Source organism: Lissotriton helveticus, chromosome 6 (assembly GCF_964261635.1).
Source record: "Lissotriton helveticus chromosome 6, aLisHel1.1, whole genome shotgun sequence".
Taxonomy (NCBI): Eukaryota; Metazoa; Chordata; class Amphibia; order Caudata; family Salamandridae; genus Lissotriton; species Lissotriton helveticus.
The window spans coordinates 1,358,758,325-1,358,778,201 of NC_136067.1; the positions used below are offsets into that span (position 1 = coordinate 1,358,758,325).

Consider the following 19,877-nt stretch of genomic DNA (forward strand, 5'->3'; position numbering starts at 1 on the left):
GGTATTTGTTTTCCATTAATAGTGGGGGCATCAACAAAAGGTTCTTGTAGGAACAGGTCAACCTGGTTTATAAAAAGGGAGAACAACAAGGGAGCAAGAACGCACCCTTGTCTAATTCCTCTGCCAATTTTAAAAAAAGGGGTGCATTCTCCATTCGGTCCGAATCTAACTTTACTTGATAAGCTGCTATACATTCTGGCCAGTAAATGGATAATTTCTGGGGGTGCGCCCATAGCAAGTAATGTTGGCCAGAGCAGTGTGTGTTCCACTAGATCGAACGCTGAGCTTAGATCGGCAAAGCACATGAACAGATTCCCTTCCTTGGCTTTTGTGTACTTGCCGATAATAAGCTCAAGGTTCACACACTGCTCCATGGTTCCTATGCCCCTTCGGAACCCATACTGGATTGGTGACAGAACATTTTTATCTTCGGCCCAGGACTCTAATCTTACCAGAAGCACCCGACTCAGTATCTTTAGTGACGAGTCCAAAAGAGAAATTGGGCGGTAGTTTCGTGCTTCGGCCCTTGAGCCTTTTTTGAAGAGTGGCACCAAGATAGATTGGCCCCATGAGGTAGGTAACTCGTCCTCAATAGCAGCATTAAAGTAGCGTGTTAAAATAGGGGCCCATAAATCGATCTTGAATTTGAAGAAGTCCACAGGGACCCCATCTGGGCCGGGGCTTTCCCCCCCTTGCTCTTCTCAATTGCGTCCCACACCTCATTTAAAGATACCGAAAACAATAATTTCTCCCATTTAAAACATATATTTTATTATTCTGTACATCCTAACAAAGTTATTGGCGGGTGGTGGACCACTTTGTTCTTCATTGTCTGTACAGGAAATAACGTAGTAAAGAGTTTTTGCACAAAAGTACCACAAATCAGATGTTAGTGTGTCAGGTAGCTTTAAATATTTCTTCCCATGTGCCTCTTGATCTTTGGGATTGCTGACATTTAGAGATGTACATAAGGGTCCTGTCCTGTTACTCCATGGCATTGATGCTTCCCGTATTATTATTCTGGTCACGGTTGGCCTTCTAATCCTACTTCTTTCAAAAATGCTTGCAGGGCTCTTTGGAAAATAGCAAATAACATACTTTCTGAAGCATCCCACATTACTCTCAATCGGGTTGACAGGAGACTTAAGGGATTGTGAGTTGTCTAGAATTTCATGCAATAATGACAAATACAGTATTAATCAAAGTTTTTAGAAGATTAGAGTAAATAATATTATCATATTGTGAGAAGCTGGCCTGGTATATGATGTCCACTAATGTAAGTGGGCACCTTCCACCAGTTCAGACAACCCTTATGGGGATTTAAGAGGTCTTAGACAACTGTAGAAAGCTCTCTAAGTGGCAGCTGTGGAGAGCAGCATTCAGGCTTAGTCCAGAAGGAGTGTAAAGCAGCTTGTTCTCCCAGAATTATATCTTATGGTATAGGTTAAGTGAAAAAGAACCACACAAGGTATTTATAAAGATAGGTATTTTTATTATTTAATACTCTCTAACACATAGAAATATCTCCTATCCGGAGATATGCACAATGCCCACAATACTTTGCAAAGAAGCACAGTAAATAGCACGTGATACACAGTGGACCCCAGGGTGGGACCTAACCATATACTAAGTGGTATAAGAACCACGACTCGGATCAAGGTAATGTCGAGAGGACGTAGAAGTGCTTGGGACCCAAGAAACCACCCAAGATGGGTAGATAGGGACCCCACGGAGAGCGTGTGCAGTGTGGAAACACGACCGCGGGCTGCGTACAACTCTACGTGTAAGTAGTGGTTGGATTTTTAAAGTTTAAGGACCCTTCCCAGTGGACCCTGAAGAAACCAAGTGGAAACAAGAATTTTGAGAACCACCCCACCCGTGGATACCCTAGTATCCACATATCCTACACCAGGGAAGCCAGGTGCATACGTGTGAAGTAGTGTTGGATACCGCTGTCTAACCCAATGGAGGACTTCAGGAAAGTCTGCTGCTGAAGAAGGAGAAAGTGTTCGGTGGAATCCCAAGGTGGATTCTAGATGTGAGGTACCTGCAAGCAGAAGGGACATTGTCTATGTCACTCCGGAGTGACCAGGAGACTTGGAAGACGAATGCCCTTCGTTGTTGGGTGTTGCAGGATGGGTGACGATGACCTTGACTCAATAGCTGTGAGGACCAGGTGACGCTGAGGAAGACCAGGAGCTGTACCACGAAGAATGTCGAGTGCTGAGGGGTCGGCGTCTGGCGGGAGCACCAACAAGCCTTGGCAAATGCAACCAACGCAGGAATTGAAGAAGGAGCAACGTTGGGACCAGCAAGCTCCAGGGAACTCTCCAAAAGCAGGTGAGTCAGGGCAGGCCCCGAGCAATCAGGGGAATCATAAAGAAATTATAGTGATCCTCAAATGGACCCACAGGCCGCAGGCACTGGAGTCGCGAGAAGACCTCAAGCAGCTCACCAAAAGATGCCGGCCACGATGCACACAATGAGGTGTAGCTGAAGATTTTGCTCACTGGAGGTGCTCGAGTTTGGGGCTACTTGGAGCCCGAAGATCTTCTCGGACAGAAGCCAACAAGCCTTTGCAACTGCAAGTTGACACAGTGCACACAGGTTCGGTTATTGCAACCCCCCATCTCCGGATACGGACCTCAAACTTGGTTAGAGGGCAGGGCAGGCCTTGGGAGCTGTGAAAAACCTCCACCTGTTTTGCAGAAACTTATGGAGTCCAGAGAAACTCTGGATCAGCAGACCTTTCGACTTAGTTACGGTGCCTGCGAATGCAGGGGAGTGACTCCTTCACTCCAAGGGATATAGCTTCAGCTATCTTTGATGCCCACAGTTCTTGAAGGTTCCTGTATGATGCACAGGCACAGACGATGCAGCAGACTGGAAGGGAGACGAAGTCAAGCCCGAACAAAGTCCTGTCAAGTACAGAGTGCCCATTGGTAGAAGAAGAAGTGGTGTTTGATCTGAATCTTATCCCACAACAAATATAGGGACCTACACCCAGGTAAGCCCTTTAGTACCCTAGGAAAAGGGTTGGGATGATTCAGGGGACCCTCCCAGGGAAGGGTCTGGACAGAGGAGAGGTTACTCCCATGTCCTTTGTCCAGTTTTATGCCATAGCAGGAGTCAATGGCTCCCAGGACTGGTTTGAACTGGACTATGCATGGGAACACCACGTGTTCCTCATGCAGACTGAGTGGCGCTGGCAAGGCACCCACCCTAACCCAATACACTAAATCCTGTCTGGGATGTGGTCACACCTTCTTGTAACAGGATGCCTATTGTTCTGCCTTCCTCCTGCTCGAGCTAGGCTTAGCAGCAGGAGGGCATGTCTCTGGTCAGGAGCAACCATTTTGCGATGTCTGGGTCAAGAAGGCTGGTACCGGGAACACTGAGAGCCTAACGGAGGGCTCTTCCAGTGCTTGGAATCATACCTTCCACACCATTTACAGTATGAGGGTATGATTTGCTTGGAATCATACTTCCCACACTGTTTACGGTGTGGGGGTATGATTCCAACATGTTTGATACCAAATATGATAGGATTTGTTACTCCCAGTTTCAAGATGGTCATCGCGTAATTACGCTGTGCCCCTCTATATAATATATGGCTGCTTCACTGACAACCCGGGAGAATGGACTCCGTAGGCTGTAGGGGGGGTCCTGCTCATGCAGGGACAGACTCTCACTTGGAACCAAGCACCCTGCTTTCAGGATTGATAAGGCCTGCTATAGGGGTGACTTACAGGTTTTGAATGCAGTGACCATAGGTATAGGAAACCTATATCTTTAGTGAGGGGTGCTAGCACCAGCATACACAGGCTGCAATGGCAAGCCTGTAGTTCCATTTTGAATGGTCTCCCATGGGTGGCATAATACATGCTCCAGCCCATGGGGAACCTCTGGGGTACCTATGCCCTGGGTACCTTTGTACTGTATACTAGGGACTGATAAGGGTAACCCAGTATCCAATCTGGGATGTACCCAAGTACTAACCTCGCCAATTTAAAGGAGAAAGCAGATAAACTGGTGTCCTGATTAGCAGGATCCCAGTCAGACTAGTCAAAAACAGCATAGCACCAGGCAAAAAGAGGGGGTAATCATGCAGAAGGATCCTATTTTCCTACACAAATTAATAAAGTATGTAGACATAAAAAGCTAAACGTTTGAAAAGACTCAAAGGATCATTCTCTCAGCCTCCGGTCATTTCACTGTTACTTCGGCTGGAAACTGCAAAGCTAGCACTATTTTTCTGAAAGACTGTAAAATCAATGCTCCCAATTCTTTTTAATCTCAGGTTTTAAGAGACTTCACACCTAAGGAGGATAAAACAAACACTGAAACAGACAGGAACGTATGAAAATAAATAAAATAAAATGCATGCCTCCCTTTTTAAAACTGGCCAGATTACATAAAATAAATAATGTACAAATATTCAATAAAAAAAATACCACACCTTGGGGATCAACTTTCCTGCTGCGGATGGATCAATCAAAAACATTATGTTGCGAAACAGACCTTCCACGTAGACAAGTGACACTTTCTCATTTATTCAAGAGTATTGTTGGAAGAAACTAAAATGGCTTTTGCTACAGAGACTGGCTCAGGCTGTAAGAGCTCATGCTTTTGAAAAACTGTTGATCACATTACTACATGTAGTGTGGACACATTCCCTAGGGCAGCAGTTCTTAAACTTGTGCCTCCTTTGGACCCCCCTCTGAATCGCTGATGAAAGACAATTAACCCCTCCTAAGCAATTACTACATTTTGAAACTCAAAAGAGTACGCAAAAAACAAACAAATATTCAGCAAACTGATACAAATTGTGAAATATTTTAATTCACATACAAAAAATATGAAAAAAGCGAAATATTAAATTAAATAGTAAGCTTGGAGTTTTTTAAAATTGAGTCACATTTCTAAAAGAAAGAGCGATATGCTAGACTCTAGCGTATCACTTTATATTTTCCACCAATGCATTCTCATTTTTTGATGGTGCATATCAATGCTTCAAATGGGGCCACCAATTGTCCACACTAGATTCCATTTGCTGTATTTGCACTGCTCCAACAAATCAAAGTAATATGCAAAGTTAACTTCCATTGCATAAAGCAGTAATTTTAATTGAGTCACCCCACAAAAAAAGTCTTCCTGTAGACTTATGAGAAAGCAGCAGCAAAAATCCACTGACCCATGTTGGTTCACTTTGGTACTACAGTCCAGTAAAAGTGTGTTCATTGCTATGGGATCTAATCATAGCATTCATCCAACGTGGTCACTGATCTTGAGTCCAGAGGGGGTGTGATGTGGGCAAGTAACAGACTTGAAGTGCACAAAGGACAAATGATCACAACTCTTTTAATAATGCAAGGACTTTTAAATTGGCATTATTTCTCAGTCTGTCAGTCACAACAGAGTTATAAGCTTGAAATTCCCTGGGTATGTTTTGCTATTCTTTTTGGTCAATTGTTACATGATCCTTCTACATCAGGAACAACCCTCTTCCGCATCTCATTCTGTTAATAATTTAACAGATCACCTTCCACCCTTCCATTACTGATTTTTAAGAATTTAATGTGTATTGCTGGCAGTCTTTCCAAACTTGGGGTAAACTTGTATTTACTTGTGGAAGAACCAAAAAGCAGCCGGGTGTATTTTTTTATTAAAGCAGAAGGAAAGCAGAGCGGGAAAAGGGAACTAGAGAAGATTGTCTTTTTATGGAAAATTCTGCAGTGGCCGAACTTAATAAAAATATACCTTGTGAATGAAGGGATTTTGCTGTGAAAGTCCCCTGTTTGATCACTACGTTTGACAGTTGTATGTTTTGGTCCTTTACTCATGTACACAGAAAAAAAATGTTTTTTTCTTTGTGTTTTTTTTCAGGAGGACTGGAATGAGATTGGAACAGTTAAAAGAAACGAACACGTTAACAATGGTGAAAACCAAGCAAGTGTGGAGACGCTGGCACCAGGTAGGACAAAAGAATCATGCATGATATGCAGCTTAATGAAGGATGCCTAAGGGCAAAACAGATTGTTTACCTCTTTTTTTTATTTTTATTAAAGGCATTTTTATTAAAAGCTTTTTAAAACACAACAGCAGAAAGATGCAACACACTGGTGGTAAAAATACATGACTAGATAAAAGAAAGGAAAGAGTGACGAGCCATATATCGTGGTGGCTTAATTTAAGAAGATACCTGGTTGAGTTCACGTTTGCAGGGCAGAATTAAGGGAATACACTAAAAGCTCTTGTTAGGAAAGTGAAGGGGAGGAGTTGAGAAAGCCCAATAGGCAATTGGGGCACTACCATCAGGGAAGGCGGCAGGGTAGGATGCCCTCCCTGCAGAGCTATACAAGTGCTGTAAAAATAGTCTTGCCCCGGTATTGCTTGAGGTGATTTCTCAAATTGGAAATACAGGAGGCGTACCTGACTCCTGGAATACGGCAAATAGTTTTTTTTTAAAGAAAGGGAAACCTCCGGAGGAAAGGGTTTCTTATCGCCCAATATCATTAATTAACTTTGACGCAAAAGTATTTGCTAAGATATTGGCTGCCCGGTTAGCTCCAATGATGCCTGCCTCAGTTTCTCCCCAGCAACATGGGTTTATCTATGGAAGAGACACTACTACTCAAGTAAATAAAGCAATTGCCGCCTTCGATGTTGCTGGGAAGTTGCAGAAGAGACTGGGCATGGTATTATTGGATGCTGAAAACGCATTCGACCGGGTGGCCTGGGATTATCGCTCGACAGTTCTCATATTATTTGGCATTAAAGAAAACTTTTGCAAACTGATAATGGCAATTTATCAGAAACCAATGGCTAAGCTATTGTACTTAAACATTCATACTTCTCCTTTTTTTATTCAACGAGGGACTAGGCAGGGATGTCCCCTCTTTTATTTGCCCTTTACATTGAACCATTCATTCGTGCACTTTTGGATAATAATTTGATTTGTCCCTTTGAAATAGAGCAACGTTCTTTAAAATTAACGGCATATGCCGACGAAATAGCCATTTTTTCTGAAGATCCAAAAGAAGCTATAGAAGTGATTGAGCAAGAGGCTAAATTATTTGGAAGTTTCTCTGGCTATAAATTGAATGAGAATAAAACTCAAATTGTACTTAATTTTCAACGGAAGATGGGATAGATGGGGTGTGTGTGAGTGCCACATATTTAGGGGTACAAAATTCTTCCAAAATAGAGCTTATACTTGCTTTGAATTATGATGCTTTATTAGCTAAAGTTATTAAGCAGTAAAAAACATGGCATAAACTCCCACTTAGTATTTTAGGAAGATGTAATGTCATCAAAATGAAGATACTTCCGAACTTTTAATACCTCTTTCGGTCAATACCGCTACGCATCTCAAATGTGTTTTTTAAGAAATTAGATGGAGTCCTTAGCAGTTTTATATGGGGATATAAAAAACCAGGCGGGCAATAGCAGCAATGAAACTCTCATATATTCAAGGCGGCCTAGACGTCCCGGACTTCAAACTTTATTTTTTGTCTACTTTTGTTGGACATTTAAGGGGCCTTCTTATTCCGGAGCTAACTAATTGTTGGCAGTGGCTGGCCTTTGGGGCAGACAGCCAGATGTTTCTCTATCGAATTAATGACCCCAGCTATTTTAAACGGTGCGTTTCGAGACAATTCGTGATTGTGTATATATATGGAAAGGCATTCAGTCCAGACTCTCCCTTCCTTCACTGCATGTAAGATTTCCGCTTTGGGGAAATCCAATGCTGCCTGGTGTCTTTCAGGATAATACTGCTCTGCGATGGGCTAGATCTGGGATATACTCACTGGGACAACTTCATGACTGCATTGGTATGAAGTCTTTTGAGACTCTCCGGGTAACTTACGGTATTCCCCAAAGCATGTTTTTTAAATACTTGCAGATTTGAGATCATTTGCTTAGAACTTTGGAGCTCCGCAAGGTAGTTGACTCTGTTATGTGGGATTTCATTTATACTATAAAACAATCTGGTGCTATTAGTAAGGCATACAGAATATTTTGTCAATAACGAACAGAAGGAGGTGCTAAATTAGCGTTACGTTTACAATCTTTATTTCGATCTGTTTAGATCATAAAAGATTACAACAATTTAAAATAAGTTGAAAATTATGTCAAGTAAAGGAGGGTTAAAAAACAATACAATAAACGAGGGTTAAGAACAATGCAGAAAACGTGTTTAAAATCAGTTGCAATGCATTACATTTGGGAATCATCAATCAATGCATTTATCAGTGTCTAACTTAATGCAGCGGTTACGAGTGTACCACATTGCTGTTAAAAATGTTGCCACTGCAAACACAATTGGGGGGGATAATTCTGTCTTTAATATTCTACAGGCTGGGAGGTAGTGCCTAAAACCAAGGTTTTTTAGGAGGGGGACAAGCCAGTATTTCCTGGGTCTTTGATAAGCTTTACAAAAAAATATAATGTGCAGATCATTTTCTTGGGGGTATAAGCAAACTGGGCACTGTGTGGATGGTTGGGACTTAGCCCAACGATCCGTGAATGCCCTAAGAGGAAGGGTGCCGTATCGCCACTGCATGAATAGTTTTCTAGTCAGGACGGGACTAATTCCATCAAGGACAAGCTCTAGGAGGTATGAGTCTTTGGACTTGATAAACAGATTTGTTAGAGACCCCTCGCGTGTACTCTCAATTGAGACAAGTAACTTTTGCTCGTAAAAGTCTCTCGAAAGAAGTTTGCGTGGGGTCCTACAACAAGCATTCCCCGGATCAAGCCATAGTTCTGGTCTTCCTAGTGTCTCGCATGTTTGTTTAATATATCTCAGCCATGGGATTAGAGTAGCATTTGGTAAGCGTAGGATCTCTTCGAGCTCAGCCCTATAGTTCGTTAATTCTGGGGTGCTCCAAATTCTGCGCCAGAAAGTTATAGGTTTTAGTCCCAGCCCTTCAGTAATAGGTCTGAGACCCAGATCTAATCTCAGCGGGAGGAGGGGGGTGCTAGGTGGTAGGGCTGCCAGCTGCCTTATAAAGTTGTTCTCACTAATCTGCAGTTTCTGGGCGATTGTATGACCCCACAATTCTCCGCCATAGGTAACTGCCCCTCTTGCCTGCATTTTATAGATATGAAGGACCAAGAGGCTTGTAGGTCGACCTACTTGCCATCCTACAAATGCCACCCGTTAGCTGGACCAGTTTCATGTTGGCCTTGGTGCGATGCGAGTCCCATGTCATGTTCTAGTTGATGGTTAGCCCCAGGTATTCGAAGGTGAGGACCCTCTCTAGTCTCAACGGCCCTATGGTAGGATTTGGGCGAGTTGAGGAGGGAGGGTTAAAGATCATGTATTTTGTTTTCAGGGCATTGATCTCTAACCCACGCTCCACAAAAAAAGTCGAAAACCCGTCCAGAACCTGTTGTATACCCACGGGAGACTTGGATAGCAGCAGGGTGTCGTCCGCAAACAAATAGCGGGCACCCTGCTGCCGTTGAGCTTGGGAGCGTCGATGTCAGCCAACCTATTCAAGTGGTCGATCACCCCATTGACAAAGAGGCAGAACGGGGTCGGTGCTAGCACGCAGCCCTGTCTTACCCCTCTGTCAACGGGGAAACTACCCGAGAGTGCCCCGCTTCTGCCACACCTGACCCGAGCGAAATTCCCCTGGTGTAATCTTATCAAGATTGACAGAATGTCGGCCGGGATCCCTAGCTCCGCCAGGATGATCCATAATCTATCTCTTGGCACTAAGTCGAAGGCTGCTCGCAAGTCCACGAATACCGTGTACAAGCTGCCGCCCTCGATTGTCGCAATCTTCCAGAACAAAAGATTCAGACGGAAGATCTGGTCCGTGGTTGAGACCCCCCTTCTGAACCCAGCCTGGTAGGGACTCAAGATAGCAAGTTCCTCAATCCAATTTTGGAGGCGATCGAGTATCAACCTCCCGAAAAGGTTCTGAGTTACATCAATGAGGCTGATAGGCCTGTAGTTGGCTGGGAGCAGAGGCGACCCCTTCTTATATATAGGGACGATCTCTGCGCCCAGCCAAGTACCAGGCACCTCCATACCCCTCAGAACTGCGTTGAATATCGTCGTCAGGTAGGGCGCCCATACATCGGGCTCCTGTTTCAATAGGTCTCCCGGTAGACCATCCAAACCAGGCGCCTTACCTGATGTCAACCCTGCGATGGCTACTCGTACCTCCTTTTCAGTGAAGGGGTCCCCCTCTGGCACAATGTCGGTGGTCGGTAAGGGATTATTTAGGGCACCATCGTCAATTCCGTAAAGGGACTGGAAGTGATCTTGCCAGGCCTTGGCTGAGATGTTAGGTTCAATTGCGGAGGCTAACTCCTCAGACCCCGTATTAACAATACGCCAGAATTTACGTGAATCCCTACATGATAGTGAAATGGTGAGATTTTCCCTTTTCTCCTATTCCCATTCGCTCTTAGCATGGGAAATCAGGGACTTGTAGGCCCTTCTCCTGGCCCTAATCACAGATCTGTCTCTGCCTTCCTTAATCGAAGTCAGCAGGTCTGATTTAGCCTTGCGGCATGCAACATTATACCAAGTGGGTCGGGTGTAACGACCACTACCACTCTTTCCTGTCGAGAAGAGAGCTTCAGCCACAGACTTAATCGGGTCCTCGTGCATCAACCACAGCTGTTCATTAGTGCCCTGCGTGCTGGGTTGCTCCGTTATTGCACAAACCTTTTCAAGTGTGGGAATGACCCGGGCATAAAGCCCTGCGACCTTCTCTGGATTTGAGGCAAGCTTCTCCCACCTAACTCTCCGTCTATTATTCGTCAGGACTAGCCCTTGGGCGGGGGTGCCTGCCACCACCCCTCTGTCGTCTAGACCAGGAAGGGCATATTCCAATTCCAGTGCGTTGTGGTCGCTGTCCTCCCTAGGTATCACCCGGAAGTCGCTAATGTGTGACCACAAGGAAAGTGGGACCAGGATGTAGTCTAGTCTCGACTCCCTATCTACTCTGTTGTAAGTACATTTAGGAGGGATATCAGAACTTGTGCATCCATTGCAGGCCCGCACACCATGTTTCAGGGTTATGGCAGTAATTTGGACAGCCAGAGAAGTCCAGGCTCTGGGTGCAGGCACTGCCGTTGGGGGTACGGACCATAGTGCGTCCTCCTCCTGGGAAAGTCCATCCACTAAACCTGAGAGGGGCTCAAAGTGGCAATTCGGATCCCCTCCAATCAGGAGGGGAGTGCCCTGAGAAATGTCGCTAAGGGCGGCCGAGAGTTCGTCAATGGTGCGTTACTCTTGTGTGATGCCAACCGGCCTAGAGTAGACGTTTATCACCACAAGTCTGCTCGAGTTCGGCCACTCCAACAAAAGACCAAGAATGTCCTCTGTGGCTAGGGGAAGTACGGTCACCGTCAACCGCCACCCAGGTTGCAAGACCACCCGAGGGGCGCCCCCTACCCCTCCACTTTGCGGGGATGGAATATGCTGCAAAACCTGTGCGAGGGACTTACTCTCTCGCCCAGGTTTCTTGGAACAAACATATATCCCTACCCTCAATGAATGAGCTCCAATCCGGGGAGTTCAGTTTGTTCCCCAGGCCAGCCACATTCCAAGATAGTATGTTTAGAAGGGGCGGTCTGGGGTTCAGGGTCAGAAGGGGAGGAGTGCCCGTGTTAGGTGGAGTCGTTAATGATGTGTTACTATGGGCTCTTTCCCCTTGTTCGATTATGGTTTCACTCAGACTGGGCAGGGGCCAGGCTATAGTCATGTGAGCCTCCCTGGTGGAATATTGCTTCTCGCAACAAACTGACCCCCAAGAGTTGTCAGAGCAAAGTGTGGGGGGAGTGGCTTTTCTTTCCTTAAAGCCCCTGGGTCGCTCGACGGCCTCCCCCCCTCTTGGTCCCGCTCTAAATTAGCACTTAGATGGAGTGAGACGCTGGGTGAAAATATTACAACTGATTACATGCGGGCAGCCTTTGATGCTGTTACCCGAGCAGTGCATTCGGTTAGCCTTCAGCTGCAACAATTTCGTACACTTTGTTTACTATATTGTACACCTGAAAGGATGCGGGCTACATGCGGCAGGCATTGTTCATATGTTCGCTACATGCCCTTCACTTGAGAAATTTTGGGATAGAGTTCAAGGCATAATTCAAGATAAAATAAATATGAATATTATAATTACGGTGACTGAAAAGATGCTGGGATACAAAGAAGAAGGGGACGGGAAAGGCCCAATACTGACAATTATGTTAGTTGCTGCCCGCTTAGCAATAGCTAGAGCTTGGATTTCCCCAAAACCTCCTAATGAGATAGAATGGTGGATAATTCTTAGAGCTACTGGCGAAAGGGAAAGGGCTCTGGCTAAAGTCAGAGGGGTTAGAGCAAAGCAGAAATATAGATCTATCTGGGAGGCTCTGGAAATGGTCTGAAAAAACCTGTTGCTGGTTAACTAAAATAACTGCTGCCCGCTATTGATAATGTCGGATAAGGCTCAGAAACAAATGTATTATTTGTGTTTTTTTGATTCGAGTTGTTTATATTCTTCCACTGACATTATTATTACTGTTGTAAGCTAATTTATTTTGATTTTGCATATTTTTGAAATTGTATGTATTTCCCTTTGTCTTTTTGACAATAAAAAAAAAAAAAAAAAAAGAAAGCCCAATAGGGGGGACAGTTCAAAGCCGCCGTTTCAGCAGGTAACGAACGTCTTTGGAATGGTCATGGAGTTTGTTTTGCAGCGTCCAGATCAGATTTGTCTCTGTTGGGATAGAGATTCTAAGACTGAGGACCATTTGAAATCAGTCATTGCTTCCTTTAAGTGAAACAATGAGAGAGCTAGAGCGACCCAGTGCACTTGGCTGTTAAGAATTCCACCTTTTGTTAAATGACAGGGTATCAAAATGTTTCCATTGACAGTAAATACTTTGGAATTCACCATCAATTAGGGTGTTGGAGGACTAGTTTTATGCTTAGTCAGCTACTTTGAAAGCCATTGAAAAGGACACACTTTTGCTGAGGAGTGGTCCATCAGAATTGCAAATATTTTAAGAACTGTGTAGCCGATGGCAATTCAGGTGTGCCTGGTATCTAAAGATTATGTTGAAGTGTTGTATCGATGTTCTTGCATTTATAGCAGTTCCTAGATTCAGTAGAACGCTGCTTGAATAGCCTTTTGTGGGTCCTTAGGACTCATTGATTAATGGATAATAGCGTCTGGATCACGGAAGTTGATTTTCAGCATCTATGCATTCTAAACCACATTCTGGTCCATGCATAGTCACTGAGTAATTAGTAAGTGATCACCATCTCACCCAGATATATAGGTATGATGCTGCTGGGTGTAAAGTTTGAAAAGAATGCTGCTTAAAGTCCATAGTCTCTGGATGGAGTAGCAAACATAGAATATCGGTGGGAGCAACAGTACTGATTTGCAGGTTGATCGCAGAATAGAATATTGCCTGAGATAGGAATTTTAATGAAGAAGCTTGAAGGAGAACAATTTAATTTAACCGCTTCCGCGCTACCGCGAATTCCCGCTGTGCGCTGGAATTTCAAAAATGGCTTGTTTATGACAAAGCCAGCTCGTCATCCACGTAGCGCAGGTAACGCCCATGACGAGCTGGCTTTGTCATTAGCGCGGAAGCGGTTAAGGATATCCTAGACTTAATTAAAAGACCTGTGCTGGTAGATTCTGTCTAAAATTACCTCGAGGTACACCTCTGTTAAACCCAAATGTCCATCTTTTATTAGTTGAGTTTTAATCTATACAGCCATGCAAAAACATTTCTCTTGCCCATATAATCTAATATTTTCTGGTACGTGCAAAAGCTTTAGTACCAAGCATTCTTTCAATAGTTAGACCTTGTACTCGGAACCAGTGCAACTTATAAATGGGGACAGAAAAATTCAATTAAGAAACTGTTACCTGATAAATGTAAAAGAATTATCTGGACCGTAATATGTTGTTAAGGGGATTTAATTTCATTTCAACTACAGTTGCTTCTGACCAAAAGATTTACTGTACAGAGCATGAAAGTTTGCCCTCAAGTGTACCTTCAGTTTCACACTCCTACCATATATCAGTTTCCTAATACTTTTGCTCCAGTTCGGTCAGCTCCCCTATATAATGATTTAATGTAAAGAGGCAAAATAAAACTCAAGTGTACACCTAGATCACCGTGATAGACTGTGCAACAAAAAATAAATCGTACACATAACATGTTAAATGTTAATCTTGACTTGGTGTATTCTCACTGTCATATTTTTGTATCCCAAACAAAAAAAGTATTTTTTTTTTTACCACAATGTTGTAGATATGCATTTAGTCCTCCAGTTACAGCAGTTTGCCCCAGTATTGGAACTTTCATAGATTCTCATGCTTTGTATAATTCCGGTTCGTCAGCCTGGGAGCCTCGGTAAATAGAAAATACCATAGCAGTATGTACAAAAGAGAAAGAAAGGCCTAGGCCTCATCTCATTTTGTAGCATATCTACCTCTTTTTGTAAAAGAGACCAAAATTTTGCAACAACCAATCAGATTAGCCTCACCCCATAGAACCCTCATGAGAGAGCCTCAGATTTTCTACCGCACGTTGTGCTAAGGGAGTCTCCACTGAGCTCTGCTCAGATTTCTCTTCAACTTTTGGATTTCAACTGTATTCTCTTCAGGATGCTGTTTTCCCCTTTTTTCATCATCAGACATGGAGAAAAAAGGCCTTTTTAGAGCTTGTGCTACCTGTTGTAAAAGGAGGCGTTAGGTGAATGACTCTCATAAGATGGCATTTATTGCCTGTATCCGGACCACAAGTTCTAGGTAAGATAAACATAAGGGTCCGTGAGGGCCGTCTTTTACCTGGTTCCAGAAGCTAAAATCTAGAACAGATCCAGTTTCTAGTATGACAGTGATGAGGCCTCGTCGGCTGCGTCTTCGTGAAGATCTGAGAAGGAATACGATCTCACCCGGTTTCTTGTGAGCAGCGCACTCAAAACGCCTTCAAAAGACCTCCTGTGAGTCTGACAGGCGCAGTCCAACTAAATCTCCTCACTGAGGTGTAAAGGAGAGGATGGGACTTACAAAGTAAATTCCTCAAAAAGCCTCTAAAAAGACCTCCTGGGAGTCTGACAGGCGCAGTCCACCTGAATCTCCTCACCGAGGTGTAAAGGAGAGGAAGGGACTTATAACAGGAGAAACTGGTGTGAGGAAGTCTAGCTCGACGACGATGGCAGTGTCGACGACGACACCGTCGACGACGATGGCAGTGTCGACGACGACACCGTCGACGACAATGGCAGTGTCGACGATGACACCATCGACGACGATGGCAGTGTCGACGACGACACCGTCGATGATAGCAGTGTCGACGACGACAGCGTCGACGACGATGGCTGTGTTGACGATGACAGCCTCGACGACGATGGCAGTGTGGACGATGAAGGCAGTGTGGACGACGATGGCAGTGTAGACGACACCGTCTATGACGATGGCAGTGTAGACGACACCGTCTATGACGATGGCAGTGTAGACGACACCGCCTACGTCGATGGCAGTGTAGACGACACCGCCTACGTCGATGGCAGTGTAGACGACACCGCCTACGTCGATGGCAGTGTAGACGACACCGCCTACGTCGATGGCAGTGTAGACGACACCGCCTACGTCGATGGCAGTGTAGACGACACCGCCTACGTCGATGGCAGTGTAGACGACACCGCCTACGTCGATGGCAGTGTAGACGACACCGCCTACGTCGATGGCAGTGTAGACGACACCGCCTACGTCGATGGCAGTGTAGACGACACCGCCTACGACGATGGCAGTGTAGACGACACCGCCTACGACGATGGCAGTGTAGACGACACCGCCTACGACGATGGCAGTGTAGACGACACCGTCTACGACGATGGCAGTGTAGACGACACCGTAGTCGTTAGCAGTGTAGACGACAGCGTCGACGACGACAGCGTAGACGACGATGTCTACATCGTCTACGACAACCGTCAACGACAGTGTCGACGGATATACTTTTTTTTTTTTTTTTTTAAACTTCTGTCAGGGAGAACAGCCTGTGACAGAAGGGCATGATGTAGTTACAGTGCCAGATGATGATTATGATTCATCTGATGAGGACCAGAATGTGGAACATATCCAAAATCCTGACGCAGAATAGGACGATTATGTTATCCCAGATCCGGCTTCACCATCCCCGGACCTTGTGCATTCGCCTCCAGCTGACATAGGGGGTTTCCATAATCTTATGGAAAGAGCATCTAAAAGATTTGACCTTTCTGTTCCTGTGGTACAATCAGACTGTTTCCTCTATGATTTTAAAGAACCTTTCAAGAAATCTACTTGTTCCATTCCCATAGTAGAGCATGTTTGGAATGAAAGCAAGAAGGTGATGCAGTCTCCAGCTACTGTAACTCCGGTTCTACCGCGTCTGGAGAAAAAGGCACCGGAGGACAGTCCAGCCTGTCTTATTGGTCAACCTAGACTGGACTCTGTTTTTTCTCAGGCGACCCAAAGAAAATCAAGAAACCCGACGGCACCCCTGACTGCATCGCCAGACAGAGAGGGCAGACGCCGAGACAATGTAGGCAAGAGGTTTTCCTCTATGTCTAGCCTCCTTGTTAGGGCTTCGAACACACTAGCAATTTTGGGACGATATGATCGCCAAATGTGGTGCGATCTCTCTCCTTTCATTGATCAGCTTCCAGTGAGTGCGGAAGCGAGAAAGATCCTGAAAGAAGGTGAAGGATCTTCATCTGAGATTATAGATTGTGCAATGGACATTGCTACAACGGCTTTTCGTGCCTTGGTAGGTTCAGAGGTCCTGAGGCGTCAAGGTTGGCTGAGATGTACCTGGTTTTGCCTGAAGGTGCAGAATAAAATTCTGGATCTGCCCTTCGATGGAGATATGCTGTTTGGCAAGCATATAGATGATGCTTTACAAGACATTAAAAAAGGATACCGAGACGGCAAGATCTTTGGGCACACTTAAATATCGAAAAGTACCTTTCCGGGGTGCAAGAGGAAAAGGTTTCTCTAAATAAGGGGGAGGTTATCAACCTCGCTACTCCTCCTATTCACAATCCTCTCAATCATTCAAGCCTCAGTACTCTCAAAGGCAAAATCAATCGACGTCTTTCGTAGACAATGACGTCAAGGCTGAGATACTTCTAAACACCAGTAGCGGCTTCCTGGCTCTGCCTACTGGTCCTTCACCCCTTGTAACACCGATGGGGGGCAGGTTTACACATTTTCTCGATTGCTAGAAGATCATAACAGATCGGTGGGTTCTCAATATCGTTCAATTTGGCCATACTCTAGAACTCCAAAACCTTCCACCTCCCAGAGCTCCTCGCGCCACAGAATCAAAACACCTGCATCTTCTCCGTCTCGAAGTTTGTCAACTGCTCACCAAGGGAGCGATAGAACCAGTGCCACTTTTTCAAGGAGGAAGTGGGTTCTATTCCAGGTTTTTTCCTGATCCACAAGACGGAAGAAAAGTGGCGCCCAATCTTTGATCTGAGGGAGCTCAACACCTATCTCATTAAACTCTCTTTTCGAATGGTCTCTCTTCATGACGTCTTACGTCTTCTAAATCCAGGGGATTATATGGCGACTCTGGATCTCCAGGACGCATATTTCCACGTTCCAATCCACTCAGCTCACAGAAAAATTTTACGCCTCACAGTAGCCAAGAGCCACTTTCAGTTCAAAGTACTGCCGTTTGGGCTCCGATCCGTTCCGCGGATATTCACAAGGGTGTTGGCCCCGGTAGCAACATTCCTAAGGAAACAATCACTGGAAGTTTTTCCCTTACTTAGACGATTGGTTGATAAAATCTCCGTCTTCTCAAGCATCGACAAGGGCAGTCGAAAGTTGCATCCAACTTTTCAATCACCTGGGTCTGCATCTCAGCAAGGAAAAATCAGTCTTTATTCCATCCAGGAGGGTCAAGTTCCTGGGCTCCATTCGGGATACAAGAAGCTGCAAGGTTTTTCCTTTCGGAAGAAGGACAGAAAAAGCTAATCTTCTATGCCAACCATTTACAAAAGAGACGATCCCTGTCAGTTCGTCTATACAAGTCTTTCCTAGGATCGATCTCATCTGGCATACCATTAGTTATGTTATGTTATGTTATGTTATAAGCTGTTTTGTAACGTGCTCAATTACTACCGGAGTATCCTGGCGCGGTATACCGCTGGGGAACCCGTCCTGGCTTTCCCTGTGGGATGGTCCCTACTGGGAGTCCCCAAGGTGAAGCCAGGCATCCCCGGCGTTGATGGGGCCGTTGTGGAGATTAGGCAAGCTAATGGCCAGAGTTGCCGAGTGGGACCCCTGGTTAGAATAGGCACCGAGGCGAGAATTATCGAGTCCGCTGACCCTGGTCCACGACCCTGCCGCGTCGGGAATTGAACCCTGGTCCCGGGCCGACTCCTGCTTCCGGGTCTGCCGCCTCTAACCAGTGAGCCACACCACTCCACACCATTAGTTCCGCATTGCAGACTGCGAGGGCGCCAAGTGGAAGGTTCTTTCGAGGACAAGATAAAGGGCACTCCTCTCATGAGAAAAGCAGCAGGATGGTGGGCTATCAAGGAGAACATCTCGAGAGATCTCTCTTTCAGAATGGCTCCATCCCCTCTGATTTTAACCACAGACGCCTCTATGGAAGAGAGGGCCGCTGTCTTACAGGGCCTCCAAGTGAGCAGTCACTGGAACGCAGAAAAGCGTTTTCTTCATATCAATCTCTTAGATCTCATAGCGATTCGCCTAGCCTTGCAGGCCTTCAGGCCGTGCTGGTCAGGACAAACAACACAACAGCCATGCATTACATAACCAAGCAGGGAGGTACGAGGTCTCATCTGCTCCCGAAAGAAGCCCAGGGAATATGGGAATGGGCAATTCTCCACAATGTCGTTCTAACATCAGACACCTTGAGCCGTCTGAAATCGGCCTGTCACGAGTGGGAATTGGATCAAGACATTCTGGGGGAAGTGTTTCAACGCTGGGGAACTCCAACAATAGACCTGTTTGCAACTCCAGAAAACAGGAACTGCCGACTCTATGCAAGCAGGGATCACCATCGAGGGTCGCTAGGGAATGCTCTTTCGATGTCTTGGTTAGGCGCACTTGTTTACGCCTTTCCTCCAAATCCCCTAATCCCACGGCTTCTCAGGAAAATAAAGATGGAACCTTGCAGGATGATCTTAATAGCACCAGCGTGGCCACGCCAATTCTGGTTCACACAACTTCTTCTGCTTTCTCAGGTCCATCCATTTCACCTATGTCCCATTCCATCTCTATTAACAATGTCCCAGGGACAGGTGATACATCCAGATCCTAGTTCTCTCCATTTGAAGGCCTGGCTCCTGAGCACAGAGAATTCCACAGCTTAGATATCCCTCAGGAATGTAGGGAGATATTACCTCAAGCTCGTGCACCAAGTACAAACAAAACCTATCGTGCTAAATGGAAGTGCTTCTGCCTGTGGTGTCATCGTGAACACATCCATCCATTCTCTTCAGCTCCTCATCAAATACTGCCTTACATTCTATCGCTGGCTAAATCAGGCTTTTTCTCATTCTTCCATCAAAGTAATCTGGCAGCTATTTCAAGATTCAGAAGAACAGCTTCTGGTTCTTCTCTCTGGTCTGCTAGAATTATCAGACCGTTCCTGAAAGGTCTTTTCAGGGTTTTTCCTCCAATGCGGCCACCACCTCCGACTTGGAATCTCAATCTGGTTCTGGCTCATCTCATGAAACCTCCGTTCGAGCCTATCCACAGGGTGGATTTAAAATTTTTGTCTTGGAAATTAGCTCTCCTTTTAGCCCTCACTTCAGCTAGGAGAGTAGGAGAGTTGCAAACTCTATCCATTTTAGAACCTTTTCTACAGTTAAAAAAGGA

The 19,877-nt window shown here is 45.2% G+C and overlaps 1 protein-coding gene across 1 annotated transcript in view; it reads left to right on the forward strand.

Annotated features, from left to right (window-relative positions):
- The window catches only part of GALNT2 (polypeptide N-acetylgalactosaminyltransferase 2), a 690,029-nt gene that overhangs the window by 166,302 nt on the left and 503,850 nt on the right, over positions 1-19,877 (forward strand). The window contains exon 2 of the mRNA XM_078649088.1: positions 5,887-5,974. Coding sequence (XP_078505214.1) covers positions 5,887-5,974 — 88 coding nt within the window. The remainder of the gene's footprint in view (positions 1-5,886; positions 5,975-19,877) is intronic.